The 15578-nt window shown below is 36.3% G+C and overlaps 1 protein-coding gene across 2 annotated transcripts; it reads right to left on the reverse strand.

Moving 5' to 3' along the window:
* Nucleotides 1-1950: 1950 nt before the first annotated feature.
* On the reverse strand, nucleotides 1951-13846 carry alpk3b (alpha-kinase 3b). Of its 2 annotated transcripts, XM_052560298.1 has the most exons (14): nucleotides 13442-13846; nucleotides 12438-12476; nucleotides 11448-11569; nucleotides 11240-11357; nucleotides 9305-11159; nucleotides 6342-8052; nucleotides 5970-6114; nucleotides 5098-5225; nucleotides 4919-4957; nucleotides 4537-4811; nucleotides 4364-4452; nucleotides 4026-4243; nucleotides 3871-3919; nucleotides 1951-3258 (listed from the first exon to the last, which is right to left on the reverse strand). In XM_052560298.1, exons 1-14 carry the CDS (start codon nucleotides 13573-13575, stop codon nucleotides 2994-2996), a joined length of 5187 nt encoding a protein of 1728 aa, XP_052416258.1. In that variant the 5' UTR covers nucleotides 13576-13846; the 3' UTR covers nucleotides 1951-2993. The 2 variants fall into 2 exon arrangements, with proteins under 2 accessions (XP_052416258.1, XP_052416259.1); XM_052560299.1 differs by lacking the exon at nucleotides 12438-12476 and having other exon boundaries at nucleotides 13442-13845.
* Between the last annotated feature and the right edge of the window lie 1732 nt (nucleotides 13847-15578).

The following is a 15578-nucleotide window of genomic DNA, read 5'->3' on the forward strand; positions in this document are numbered from 1 at the left end:
ATTCAAAACTGCTGAAAATTATACAATTTTAAGATGAGTGATGATTAAATCTCCCTCATTGCAATACTCAACTGTTTTTTTTTTTTTCTTAGATATTTTGAGATAATAACAAATCTGTGCTTCTTTTATGTGTGTCACACCGTAGGACATTAGGACATTATGGCACACTAAAGGACAGAAATGGTAGTTATTAAAGTATTTCTATTTAATTTTGAACATGTCAAATGAGAAAGAAAATGTAAGTTTAATATAAACAATATCAACATGTTTTTTTTAAACAAAACACATTTTTCATCAACAAAATTCAGTCTCTTAGTCAATCACTATATTACTGAAACTATTCTAGCCCCCTGCTGCATGTGCAGCACAGCTAAATATGACTGATATTCAATTAAATATATTCATAAGCTATATGGCATCTCTTTTTAAGGCATCATTTTGATTCTATTTTCTGTCAGCATTACTCTCTTAGGATCTCCTCCCTTCTGGTTGATCCAGATCTATATCTGTCTATATTTCCACTAATTAATCTCCCTCAAATCTTTCTGTTTAAAAAAAATAAAAGAAAGATCACATTTTATATTTATTTTCATGACACTTTAAAACAGTACAAGTTATCTGCAAAAACATCAGACAGTTGTTTAATTAATATAATTATTGCATTTAAGAACACTGAAAATGATTTTTAAAAAATGAATGAAAAGGAGTTAAACAAATGTTATTTAATTATTTAAAATGAGACCTTGTCCCGTGGTGTGACAGTACATGCGTCACACCAGAGGACATTTCAGCCATTTGTGTCAATTAATGAACTTGCTATTCCGAGCTAACCTGTCATTAGTGGTAAGCAAGACACATTTGCATTATTTTCCATGATTATGTAGTTTAAACTACGGTTTCTAATTACAAAAACTGTCACACCAAAGGACAACTAAAATGTAACAATTTTGTAGTGGATCCAAAAAACTTAAATATGTCAACAATTCTGAGAGAAAAATTGACCATGTGCACGTGTCATGGGTTCAGTAACATGCCCAATGAATGGGGTACTTAAAGGTTTCTCTCAAATTAGCTGATTTAAAATCATGATCTGGTGATATGATGCAGTATAAAATCAGGGCATGGTTTTCAGAGACAAAATGTATCAATTTTTCCTATGCTTTCAGAAAAATATGGATGAAAAAAAGTTCTTGCTATTAACTAATACAGACACTTTTACAATTATGCTGGAGGTATTTATTACATAAAATGTATGCTTTTCTTTTTAATTTATAAAAGTAGTATTTACTGAACCATGCTTGGGTCAGTCACACCATAGGACAATTAAAAAATTTGGCTCAAAAAAAAACAACAAAACTTTTTCAAATAACACCAAAGCTTTTATGAGAACAGGTCCATGTAGGACAAAGAAATATTTAATGGTTTACTGCATTTTAAATAATGGCAATATTAGTTATTTATCTTTATCTTGTGGGACAGTGAAAATGCCACGTCACATCAACAACCCATATGTATATATGTATTTATGTATGTATTTTGAGGTAATACATCATCTTAATTATGGACCATTTATATATAAAATGTATAAATAAATAAATAAGCCTTTTTATGCTGATTTATTATTATTATTATTATTAATCCAGTAAATGTGTGAAAATTAAGCAAAATTACTCAAAAAAACATTCAATGCCAAATGGTGTGGGGGGGATATATAATTTATATAATATTTATCATTTATAAAATTTAGATTTTGCATCATATATATGTTTCATATCATTCTGGTAAAAAAAAAAAAAGATGGATAAGATGACTGAAAAACACCACAGGGTTAAGGTCATTAAAGTCATTAGTCAGTTTTAGAGCCTATTGTGATGTGCCTCTTGACTGTCAAGGTGAGCTAATATAATATTAATAGCTTTACTATAGTTGTAAACAAACTCGTCTCATAAACAAGGTGGCATAGAACAGATTTATTCAATTGATCTGGCGTGATTATTTAATTGTCTTAATTACATTCTGTGACCTAAAGTCAAAATTCACTAGTGTTCATGCATGTGACATAACATATGACATTAAATAAGCACAATTTCCTTTTAAGTAAGACTTACTATGTACTCTTTGGATAACTTCCTTTGAATTTTTATTTAAACCAAAGGTAAATTTATAGACTGATCACCAGCATGTAAGTTCATCCAGTAATGCAATGTGAGATATCTGAGAAAAGATTGGAAGACACAACAGATGTAATTCAAATTTAAAATGTCAACTCAACATTTAAGTCATGTCATTGTTTAAATATTGTTATCATCAGTTTCTGTGTTTCCATTATGCCTCTCATATCAAGCTCAGGTCAGCCGTAAATAGTCTCTCATTTTACTCCCCCCTGGTTGAGCAAAACACATATAAATGTATTCTTTGCAACAAACAATTTTGAGAATATGTAGATTTTAATGGACAGTGTTCAACAGCTTGCAGTGTTTCTGAAAAATTAAATATTATCATTTAAATTACATTTTCCAGATATGCATTATGCATGTTAATCCACAACCAAATTAAAATAATATGCTCTCAAACAATAAAACTCATTTATAATGAACTAAATTCTTATTTTCAATGACTATTTACAAACAGCTAACCATCCAACAGCACCGTACTTCCTTTAGAAATAAACAAAGAGGTAATATAAAGTTTTTAGTGCTACAGCTGCACTTGACATTATCACACACATCTTTACAATGCCCTTTCAAAAACCTCTAAAGGGATTACAGAACAGATTCTGTAAAGAGCACTGCAACAGAAGATTAGGTAATTATTCTGGATTTACATATTTCATTTAAAATGGTGCATTTATCAAAACTAGTTTTTACTTACATTCAGGTAATAAATGCAGCCACATCTTAACTGCAGATCATTGATCAATGTTCTGAATCAATAACAGACGGACCACTCTTTCCTTTAGTTTTCCTTATGTATAGTGCCTACTTTAGTTTGAGTTAGGTGGATGTCTGTGGATTAAGCTTGCGGGATACTTTGGGGCTCTTTGTGGCCTTGCGTGGGGTCTGGGGACTAGAGGAGCTGGGTGCTGTTTTGTGTTGTAGTAGTGGACTGCTTGAGCCCTTGGGTCTGGTTGAGGTCTGAAGTGTTTCTGGGGCTTTGAGAGGTTTGAGGTTTAAGAGACCACAGAAGTAATTACACTGATGCTGAATCTGAAACTGCTCGAAAACCTTCGGATTAGCCTCACAAGGAAACCCCTGATACCTACATCAAAAAAATAAAAAAACATTATGAATGCATCTTGAATTTAAAGCATAATATTACAGCACTTTAAATGTTCTTTATTGTTTAAACCAATGAATTAACATACAATACCATTCAGTTTTGGCCTCTTATGAAAAAAAGTCTCTTTATGCTCACCAAGGCAAGATTACCATAAAAAATGCAATACTGTGAAATAATACTAACATTTTAAACATTTTAACTTTTTAAATATATTTTAAAATCTAATTTATTCCTGTGACGGCAAAGCTGAATTTTCAGCATCATTACTCCAGTCTTCAGTATCACATGATCCTTCAGAAATCGTTCTAATGAGCTGGGTGTTTAAGAAACATTTCATATTATTATTACAGTTGACAACAGTTTTGTTGCTCAATATATTTATGGAAACTGTGATACATACATTTTTCAAGACAACTTTAAATAAAACAGCATTTATGTTAAATATGAATTTTTTCTTTAAAAAAGAATGGCACTGACCCCAAACTTCTGAAAGCAGTGTAATTCCCATGTGTAAGTATTGGATGCAGTAGAATGAATATCACCATCAAAAAGCCTGAATGAATTGTTTTACAAGTACTAACAGGTACCCACCCCTTTGACCTGACTGCTATTCCGATATTTGTCAGTATTGTATCAACTCCTGCAACATGAAAGGAAAACAATAGAATCAGTCATCATTTGAACTAAAAAAATAGTGCAAAAATACACAGAATAATTTGATTCGGATGTATTTGTTTTTAAGTTACCCTCAAGTCTGGAGAACAGCACATTTCCACTGGTCCACTGGTAGATCCAGTGCTGGAGACAAGAACACTTTTGTGCCACTTCTAACTTCTCATTAAATACCAGTGACCCGGAGCGATCGAGTCCACAATACCGCAAATAGACACCCTTAAGCTCTGCCTCCACTGTTGCATAAGGAATACTGCTCGCTGGCAAGTACATGAAGTATAGAGGGATTACCCTGAAAATATACACAGTCACAGTGACAACACGTGTGGGATCAGCTAGGATTCTCATCTGCTCTTTGACCTTGATATAAAACTACAATAAAATAGTACTGTAGGAGGAAAATCTCACTTACTCCAGTGCTGCACCAAAGCTCTCTATCACTCTTGTCTCTGTAGCAAAGATCTTGAAATACTCTCTAGCCATGTTCTGAATTCTGCAGTCCTATCAAATTATGAGGAATAAACGTTGAATCTTGTCTCTGAGAAATGTTATAAATTTATCCGGACATTTAAGAACATCTTTCACCTGTTTTGTGATTTGAAGATTCCTTTCAGCCAAGACAGTCTCTTCTCTGCTCTCATATGCAATAGGACTTCGCACTTTCATAAAACATGAGCTGCCCGACTCAAACACGGGATCTAATCCGTAGATCACTTTCAGCCGTCTGGTTTTGTGCTCACATCCCAGTCCGACCTGAGCTTCTTCTGTTGTGACACGGCCGTAGAACTTTGAACCCCAGCAGCCTGCATCAGCAAGACCTTTACTGAAGATCAGAGGAGTCATCTCAATCTCCTCCCCAACTACATATAAGAGAGAGAGAGAAATTGTAAGGGCACAGAGTCATACATGTAGGGACTGAGAGGTAAACAAAAGACTGAAAGCACTATACAGCTGCTATTTTTTTTACCTTCCTTGAGCTCCTGACGCAGGAACATATTGGACAGAACTGTCAACAGATGCAACACACAGTCACAAAGAGAACAAATTCACTAGAACAAATTGACTGAGACTTATAACAAGTGGGCAATTCACACAAAGGAACATATTAAAAAGTTAACATGGAAAATAGGTGGTGGAGAGATTTACACTCTGCGCTAAGAAGATACTCTGTGAAATCTTTGCCATATTCATTGGTAATGGTGCATCTGTAAACACCACAGTCTCTTTTGGACATCTGTATAATAGCCAAGCACACTTGAGTCTCATCTCCTGCACTAGAAAAGACAACAAAACAAAATACCATCAGCAGGTACGTTCAGCTTATAATAATACACATAATAATATTGCATGCTTTATGAACCACCAATCATCATATAAACCAGCAGTCAGTGGTGATACTTTAAACCTGAAGAAAAAACAATACAAAAAAAAAACAAAAAACAGTAGAAACCATCACAGACACTCCACTAAAATACCATTACAAACATTAAAAACCAATAAAAAATGGTTTCATGTAGTGTTTTTAACAAGCCACCAATAGAAGGCAACCAATTATCAGTAGAGACCAACAGTTTCCATTAAATGCAGTAAAATACCCATTATAACCAGTAAAAGCATTAAAAATTATGTGGTGGTTTCTCCTGTTGTTTTTTTGTTTTTTTCAGTAGGAAAGTTTTAGGAATCTTAAAAAGAAAAAAAAGAACTTTTTTTCGAGACTGAATGCTCTGAGGGCTTTGCCCGTCTGAACAACTTAAAAGAGTTGAGTCTGCTATTTGTTCGTGAACTGGACTGTGAAGGATGCGCTGAATGTATCTGATTCATTACACTGAACTGGCTCGTAAGAGTCAATAGTTGGTGTAAATCAGACTACATCGCTGTTTTTTTATTTACAGAGTCGTGAATCGCAACACATGCTGTTGTTGTGTGCTAAGACAACGACATATTATTTTGCAGTATAATAAAATATATTGCGTGCTGACTACCACTTAGAGGTCAGTAAAACATAAAGGAGTGCATACCTTCTTTTTATCTCAGCAATTTCCACTTCATCCTTGTACCATTTTATTGTTGAGTCACTTACTATGTTGAAAAACTGACACCAGAGTTTCAGATGCCCAGAGGCATCAAACACCTCTGGTCGGATTTTACGGATAACCTGTGGGACTGTAGATAGTTGAAAGGCAAGGAGAGAGAAAAGAAGATAAAGGTGGAAACAAAGAGGTGTAATGTGAGATCCACAGATGGTACTAGCAACACCAAAGGACATAAGTGTGATTCCTAGGGAACGCATAAAATGCAATAGCTGTGCTGGAAAAGCAGCTTTTGTGAAACACTTGTACTTTATTAATTAAAAACACTTTAACTGCTGGAATTGTGTGTTCAGTCTTTACCTTTGAATTGGTTTTCTTTGTCCTTCTCTGCTGATTTGGGGATAACATTCTCATTTCCTGCAGGTTTGGGGAGTTCAGCCTGGACAGTCCTCCGGGTGAGACGAGGGGAATGTGTTTCCAATGATGTCTTCGATGGTGAATTACTTACTGACTGTACTAGAGATGCAGGTTGTGTCTTCAAAGATAAATTCTCCCCCTGATATAAATCTCTTTTTGCTTCTTCAAGACATACGGTCGTTCCTGTTTCACTCTTCTCTGTTTTAATCCTGGGTAATGTAGTCTTTTGATCGGTCTTGGTGGCAAGCTCACTGTGGACAGCAGTAGCGTTGAAGACCTGGTCGGTAGTCTTTGATGGAATTGTTTCCTTACAGGTATTGAGCTCTGTCACTGCAGAATTTACTTCCTCGCCACATTTAAGATTTTCTTCCGCATTTAAATGTGGTGCAGCATTAATCTTGGCTGTAATACTTAGATCAAGGTCTAATGCAGCCAACTTCAATTGTTTTATGAAGTTTTCAGCTAAGTCAGCTTCATTGGTCTTTATGATTTTGTCAGCAGAGTTATGTTGCATGGTGACATCTTTCAATCTAATTAAGTCTGATGCAACAAAGTCAGTGACACAGTGACTTGATTCAGATCCTTGTATCAGTTTTTCTTGAGTTAGTGGCTGTTGATGAGGCTTGTTGACTTCGGGGTGTTGTGAATGCGGGGAAAGATCAAGCTTTTCATCACGCAGGCTTTCAGATTCCAAAACAGCAGTGGTTTTGTTTGTGGTTTCTGTGCATTCAGATATATTACTAACTTGCATGATTGTGTTGCTATTTGTCACATTAGCAGTAACTGTATTCATTTCAGTTCTGGTTTCAACAGCATCCACAGTGTGTTCTGTTTCTGTACTATTTTGAGATGTGCTGTCCACATCTGTTATATATATTGTAGGAATGGTAAATTCTGTGGGTAAAACCTTTGAACGTTGGGAGAGGAATGTAGAGGGGCCAGAATGATCCTTGGCTTTTTGATGAGTTAATTTGGGTAGTTCAGATATGGTTACATTAGACTGTTCCTGTATGTCCACTTTAGCAACATTGTCTGTAGATTCAAGGCAAGTGCTCTGCCACTCTTGGCCCTTATTATCTCTCATTTGAACATTAGAGATTGATGAGTCATTCATGGTCTGTGGTTGCAACACATCTGAGTTTGTCGTGCGAAATTGTACAAATTCCGTGACAATGACTTGGTTTGTGAAATGGTTTGAGTTTGCAGTGGATTTCTCTTTAGAAACAGATGCAAGTTTTGTTTCACCTTTTAGTTTATCAGACTCGTTGATAAGTCGGCTTTCAGATTTGCTATCCTTCTCACACATGTTAGTTAATGTGTCATCTCCTAATGAGGAACTCATAGCTGTAGTGACTCGGCCATCTTGAAGCATGTGTGAAATATGACCTGAGGAGATTTTCTCACTCGGCTGAGTGTTTTGAAGATCACTGACAAGTGTACTGCTCTTTGTTGATGCGACAGACCGATCACCTGTTCTCAGCTTCTTTCCCTGTGATGCAAGGTGGCAGGAACTGAGTGTTTCCGTAACACTCGCAGTGACCTCGTGTATTAATAAGGGTGGCTGCTTTATATCCGTGGGCGCTTCCTTGTGAAAAGGAGGAACGTCTCCACAAATTGTTGGCTCTGTGGGTTGAGGGCGAGTATCACCTGCAGACTGAAATCATAGAATTTTAGAAGCTTTATAGGGATAGCTTGACCAAAAATCTTGTTCCAAACCCAGAACAAAAAAGAAGATATTTAGAATGTTTCTATTTTTTCCATGCAATGACATCATTGGATTCAAAACAACACTGGACCCCACTGACTGTCATTGTACAGTCAATGTTTAAAATACAGTATAAACAGTAATATTGTGAAATATTTTTTACTGTTTTTCTTGTTTCAAGATCATTTGTGTTCCACAAACAAAAGAAAGTTCTAAACATTCTAAAGGTTTTGGAACAAGATGAGAGTCAGCAAAAGAGCAGAACAAATTTTTCATCATTTGGGTGAATTATCTCTTTAAAATATCACTCATTGATCTGTTAACAGTATATATATATATATATATATATATATAATGTAAATACAAGAGATCCAGACATTTCCTTTATGGGAAGATGATGTTCTTATATGCACATTTAAAACAGATATACTGGCTCAGCTCAGCTGCACTGTACTAATGCCGGAACCCTAATCACTGTAAATCTGCAGGGAGAGTCTCCAACTTAGCACTTCGGTCATTAATCTAAAATCAACAGATCATTGTATTAGCTGGACTTCTGTAATATTATCACTTGATCAACTCTCATTAATCTTAGATAAGAGAAAAACGAGAGAAAATAAGTGGATTCAACATTACGTTATTTGACAAACCCCACATTAGATAATGTGAATTCCTTAATTATATGATTACAAGTTAGAATGAGAATCCACCTGTTTCCAGTTGGCTATCTATCTTTGTTTCTTATTTAGCATCTATTGCCTTGGGGAAGCTGTTGCACTGCCCATATTTAGAGAGTATTTTAAGGCTTTATGAGATCAGAGGGGAATGTGAGATATTAAAAGGAGAGCAGCTGGTCTGTCCACAGCACTTACAGCTTGCATAGTAAAGTTATATTTTGTATCTACTTTTAAAACGTCATGTAGCAACAGGTGATTAGGGACAACAAACATATTTGATGGATTTCAGGATCTCTATACTTCCATGTGTCCTGGAGCCACAGTCTGCGTAATGGGAATATTATCATTGTCTGTTTCCCTACTTGTGTGTCATATAAGATGGGTCTTGTCACATCATCAAAGTCATGCTTGCGGCTCTATTTATAGTTTATGATTGTGACTTGAGGGGGGGGTTACTGGTCTCACTACCACCGGGAACATTATACTTGCATGAGGTCACGGCCAGAGCATGAGGAAACACTCACCAAGCTCCTAAGAGAGCATGCAGACACATTCCTCTCCCCTGTGTCCACATTGACGTCATCCCCACCACAGGAATGAGGAAAGATCCTCACACATGTACCTACTGGAGTTTTATTCCTGTGGTCATCTAAATCCACGAACTTGTTGTCTGTAACTCTTGGATTACAGTTCTGGATAGTATCTAGAGCCTGAGGTTGGATGTTTGATGTCCCATTGTCAGTTGATTTAGTTAGCTTTGTGTTCTCAAAAACCTTGTTCGTCTGGGTTGTCATGGAAAACTTCAGTGGCAGTCGTTTCTGGGTTGTAATGGGCTTTTGAACTCTCTTTGATTCTGAGGAACTTTCCTTTGCGTTCTCTGACTGTTTATCATTCTGTTTTGTGTCTGTTATGTCCATATTGTTACTTGATTCAGTCACTGAGACAATATGAACACCCTGAGTTCTCTTTGATTCTTCCGATACACTTTTATTGACTTTCTCTAACTGTTTTTCATTCTTTTTTGTGTCTTTTATGTCCATTTTGCTACTTGATTCAGTCACTGAGACAATCTGAGCACTCTTTGGTTCTTCTGAGACACCTTTGTTCACTTTCTCTGACTGTTTTTCATTAGTTTTTTTGACTGTTATGTCCATTTTGTTTCTAGATTCAGTTACTGAGGCATGGTGAGCTCTCTTCGATTCTTCTAAGGCACTTCTGCTTACTTTTACTGGCAGTTTTTCAGTTGTTTTTGTGACTGTTATGCCAGTTTTGTTTCTTGATTCAGAGGAAATATGAGCACCCTGAGCTCTCTCTGATTCACCTGAAGAACTTCTGTTTGCATTCACCGACAATTTTTGATTCTTATTTGTTTTTATGTCCATTTTAATTCTTGATTCAGTCATCTGAACACCCTGAGCTCCCTTTGGTTTTTCTGAGACCATTTCTTTCTCTCTCTCTGACTTTTTGTCAGTTGCTTTGTCCATTTTGATTTTAGATTCTGTTGCTGATGTAATCTGAGCACCCTGAGCTATTTTGGATTCTTCTGAGACACTTTTGTGCATGTGTGCTGAAGGTTTTTCACCTTTTCTTGTGTCTGTTTTGTCCATTTTGTTTCTAGATTCAGACACTGAGGCAGTCTGAGCACCCTGAATTCTCTTTGATTCTTTTGAGGCACTTTTGTTCACTTTCACTGTTTGTTTTTCACTTACTTGTCCGTCTGTTATGTCCATTTTGTTTTCATATTCGGTCACGGAGATGATCTGATCAACAGTGTTCTGTACTTCCATCTTCTCAGTGGAAGTCCCACTCTCATTCATTATCTCTTCCCTTCTTCCAGTCTGTCTGTTTTCCTTAATTCCCTCTGCTGCTTCTTTTGAGATTTTGATCTTCTTCTTGACATAATGCTCATTAGTCTGTTTGCTGGAGGCATTAATCACGGTATCATGGATATATGTTATCCCCTGGCCATCTTTGTCTCTGTTTGTGATCATGTCACAGTTTGAGATTTCCTGAACAGATGCTGCTGCTGACTCTTGAACTGGAGGTGTTGGACTGAGGGCATCCACCTCCATGGCTCTCTCCTCTGAAGGGCTGCCAGCCGCTCTGGTCTCCATGGGGGACCTACGTTTCCTTTGGGCTCTTTCAGGACTGCTCAACCTGACATTCTCAAGAGCAGCTGGGACATTCTCTTTGCCTGCATTGCTGGGCTCCTCCTGCTCTCGACGTCGGTTCTCATTTCGTAGTTTAAGCTTTGCAAAGTAATTTTGATGAATCTTGTACTCACTCATTGTTCCCACCTCCAAGACCCCTGAACATGACACGATGCCTCGACTGTTCTGCGCTGATGCTTGGTAAATTGCAGCATCCTCCAGAGTACAGCTAAGATAGAAATACACAGAATTCATTTTTTTTTAAACAATCATCAAAACAAGAAAAATGTTTCTCAGGAAACAGCATACTTGTATATCTGGAGTGTATGCGTCTTGGCATCACGTGAAATTTCATATTTAGGAAGGCCGCAGTATCTGTCCAGCTGTTCATCATCTTTGTACCACGTCACCTCAGGGACTGGGTGGCCTGCAAATGTGACGGTTAAAATTAAAAACTGGGGAACAGGACGTTTGGACAACTTGTTCCACAATGGAATCACTTTCTTTAATGGGGTACCTGAGACCACACAGCTGAACTTGACGTTAGTGTCTTCAGACACAGCTTTGGATTTGAATGTGGTCTCAAATGATGGCTGTATCTCCTCAGTTAATTGGGCCATGACACTGCAGAGAGTGCTCCTAAAAATGGAGGTAAATATTGTAATCAATCTGAGGTTAAATTTGTATTACTAATTTGCATTATCATCAGCAGAGCACTGACATCACCGTCATCATTATTGTAAGCATTCATGCAAAGTAAGATTTACAGTGTTTATATTGGCTAGGTCAGATGCAATATTAAAATAAACAGAAAATTCTAAAGATTAGTGTATAAGTGTATAATCAAAATCTTTGTTAGATAGGTGTCGTGTGACTTTGTGATTAATTCATTAACATCTTAATTATAAGCATTTTCTTTCCTTATTAACCTTAGAGTAAGTTCATAAATGGGTGTTTCTTCAACTTCTATCCCTTATATTGCAATTTCTATGTTCCCTACGCCCCTTTAATTTTTGTCATATGAAGCCATACATTTCATTTTTTCGTCAGTCATCCATTTTGAAATGCCTTTTATTTATGTATATTTTATATTAATTTAATTAAGATTGATATAACTCGTGAGCAAAATATTTTTATTGTGCATATGATCAAGCTGTAATTTTTTATTTACATGGTATTACATTTACATTTAATAATTTAGCAGATGCTTTTATCCAAAGTGACTTACAAATGTGGACAATGGAAGCAATCAAAATCGACGAAAGATATTAAATTAGATTATAGATATATAAATTTAAAGTCTACAGAGAAAACAGAGCCTTAAATTGATGGAACACCCATAAATTGTACCTGCTGACATTACAAACACTGTCAGGTAAAAAATATATATATATCATCGTTTTAGGATTTGAAGTATACATCTGTTTCTGCTACTGTATAACTTTACTACAAGGCTGTATGTCAACATGTTAGGATAGTTAGTCCTGGTTAACAGGTGTTTTTTTACCTGGATGGCTTGAACTGAGAGAATCTATGACCAGCAAAGCTAAGCAGAGACGAAGCAAGCACAAGAATCCATCAGCCATGCACACAAGTTTGCTTTAGTGATGACCAAATTCACACAGAAACTACAGGACTTCCCAAAAATTTAACAAAGAAGTAAACAAGTGAAATCTCCATGGGGTAAAACGATTTTTGTTTAAAAATATAATAAGATTAAAGTTCTGTACATTTTTCATACTTTGTTTAGAATTTATGTCGTTGTCACTAAAACTATGATAACTTTTTTGAATACATTTAACTTTTGTTTCACAGAAAAAAATGAGAGTCTTTAAGGGGAGCGTTTTCCCCCACTCTAGCCTAACTTAAATAATACGTGTTATATAATGTAAACTGCTGCTGCTGTGGTAAATTGCACACTTGTAAACACTAAATGTCATTTATTGAAGCTGGCACTGCAGAATACTTATTTATAACATTATGACCTTCACACAAGTTTTTCAAGAGTTCAACTAACCAGTGGTGGAGCTCTGAACTATTGGCAGTAAAGTAAGAAAAATAGTTCTCTCAGCGAGGAAACAGAATCCCTGAATTAGGAAAACATAATCTGTTTTTTTGTTTGTTTTTTTTTTGCTCAGAATTAAATCTCAAGTAAGCTTGAATTTGTTTACAGTCTGAGGGAGCTTATGGCTTTTAGTATGCATTATTTATGTACCGTTTATGTAGGCCTGTCTATTTAGATTGTTGTTTAAGTACCATTGCATTATTTATAACACTTACTATAAATATTTAGAAAGTAGTCATATAACAGATGCTTTTATCCACATGTAACAGGGACAGTCCAGGTTTAGTGTTAAGTGCTTTATACAAGGGCACAATAGTGAGGGCTCATGACTCACTCACATGGATCAAACAAGTTACTAGCCATTAATATCTATATGCTTTGTCAGCATAGAAGTCAAAATGTTTAAGCAATGAATGCATTTTACATCAGGAATCAGAAACCTGTACCTGCTTTCAGATCGAACACTGCTCAGGTAGCTCCTACAGCCAGCCCTTCTATTCTGAGAGCTGATATCACTGCCACCGTAGGAAGACCTTCCATCACTTGAGAGCGAACGGTTCAGCAGCCTTCTGGAACTCATCTTCTCAGTCTATAAGTGTCCACACAAAGTCAGCTGCTTATCTCCAGCATATATTCTTAAAGACTGTTCGCAAGAAACCGCAAAAGAAAGTTAGGGAGACCAGCAAGACTGTTCCGTCATCACAGCCAGCATCCCAGCAGTAGCTTCTCCATATGTTTTCGTCTTTACTTGGACACTCAGGGGTGCGCTCTAAGCTCAGTGTTTTCTTTCTGTGCTGTTGGACTCCTGGGGTGGTGCACCGGGGCATAAGACTCTACTGTTTCCAATCAGTCTGCAGCTTGCGTGGCCATGAAGTCTAATTATAGCAAGGCCACAAATAGGCACACAAGCACATTGCATTTTCCAAAACCGACTCACTAGCTTTTTTTTTCTGTCAACTAAAAAATCCCTCTCTTACTGAAATCCATGATGGAAGTCCTTCTTAAATTATTTTATCAAAGTCAGCACAGGGCCAGTACCGCTAACGTAAGTCCTGTAGTAACCCAGCATAACCCTTGAATGGACCACCTATTCAAGTAAACCTGCTTGTCTGCCTGATGGCATCTCTCTGAGCTCCATTAATGCAGACTATAAAGTGAGGCATTTGAGGACATGGGGTTCCTTTCCAAGCACTATGAAGCTGTAGTTACACAGACATCTCACGATGGGGTCCTACTAGTTTTCATCCAGTGTGCATTAGTGGAAGTATGAGAAGCTTGTGAAGGATTTGGACCTGTGGTGCCACATGCAGGTAAACAGCAGGTCACAGCAGGATCCCCTGAATCCTTTTTATGACATGGGCTCAGTCTGTATATAGACACCACCATTCACAAGTTTGGGGTCAGTGAAATTTAGAATAGATTTGACAGAAGTCTCTTATTCTCACTGAGACTGGATTTGTGTGATTAAGGTACACTAATGTTATGAAACATTATTACAGTTTAAATAAAACATTTGTCTATTTTAATTGATTTTGAAATGTAATTTATTCCTGCTAAATTTCCGGCAGCCTTTGCTCCAGTCTTCAGTGCTACACACAATCCTTCAGAAATCAGAAATAGCCTACAGTTTTTCAGCATTCTTTGATGAATATACGTGAAAAACTGAATTCATTTAAATAATCAACTTGTAATGATAGGTCAGTTCCATCATCGTTATCAAATTGTGAATAAAATACCTGGTGTCTTTTTGTAGCTATGTACTCGACAAATGTCAGCTTAAAACCAAAGCCTAAATAAAATAAGCATGTATATTTTCTTCCATTATTAAAGCCCGGATGATAACATGTAGTATATAATTCAGTTGTTTTGTTGCACTGACAGTTACTTTGCCCCAGTGTTGCTCTGAGCTGTGAGCAAAGGGAGTTATTGAAATTCTGACCAAAACACATAAACATTCAAGATGGCACTGTGACATTTCAAAATGTTTAAAACAAGGCTGGATAATTTTAGGTTGACAGTGTTGTTTTCAGTCTACTTCTTTTTGACTTTTCCTCTCACCTATACTTTTTAACTTTTATTTAATTTTATTATCTGTTTAATGTTCTCTGAACCAAAATAATAATAATAATAATTGTGCTTACAGTGAAGTAATATCCAATATCTAAAAGGTCTGGGGTAAAACGATCCAGTTTGAGGATTTACATAGAAAATATGGTATTATCTTTGACATATTTTGACATGAATTTATTTATATGAGCTCACCCCTCCAGTTATGTTCCCCAGAACATGAGCAATATGTGAAAATCTGTTGGGAGATTTCTGGTTAAAGGAGTGTTTCTGCCGACTAGTGGCAATGGCTGAACACTTCAACGATTACCACAGGGATCACTGCACTGTCTGTAGACTCAGATTGATAATTAAAATCCATTAAGATATTAATTAAGTTAATTTAACATGCACTTTCACATCAGTAGGTTGCACTTGTTTATAGAAAGTAAGACCAAGTAGTTTCTGGTCCTACGATGTTTCAGAGGATCTAAGCAAGTTTACTGAAAATGATTCAATAATTATTACAAAATATTT

This window comes from Carassius gibelio, chromosome B7 (genome assembly GCF_023724105.1).
Source record: "Carassius gibelio isolate Cgi1373 ecotype wild population from Czech Republic chromosome B7, carGib1.2-hapl.c, whole genome shotgun sequence".
In the NCBI taxonomy this organism is placed as follows: Eukaryota; Metazoa; Chordata; class Actinopteri; order Cypriniformes; family Cyprinidae; genus Carassius; species Carassius gibelio.

Bases quoted from the DNA above. Each gene is read 5' to 3' on its own strand.
- alpk3b (XM_052560298.1), bottom strand. From the start codon at position 13,575: ATGAGTTCCAGAAGGCTGCTGAACCGTTCGCTCTCAAGTGATGGAAGG. The intron at 11,570-12,437 runs GTAAAAAAACAC...CTCCATTTTTAG, and splicing joins TCTCAGTTCAAGCCATCCAG to GAGCACTCTCTGCAGTGTCA. The intron at 11,358-11,447 runs GTACCCCATTAA...TCACATTTGCAG, and splicing joins GTTCAGCTGTGTGGTCTCAG to GCCACCCAGTCCCTGAGGTG.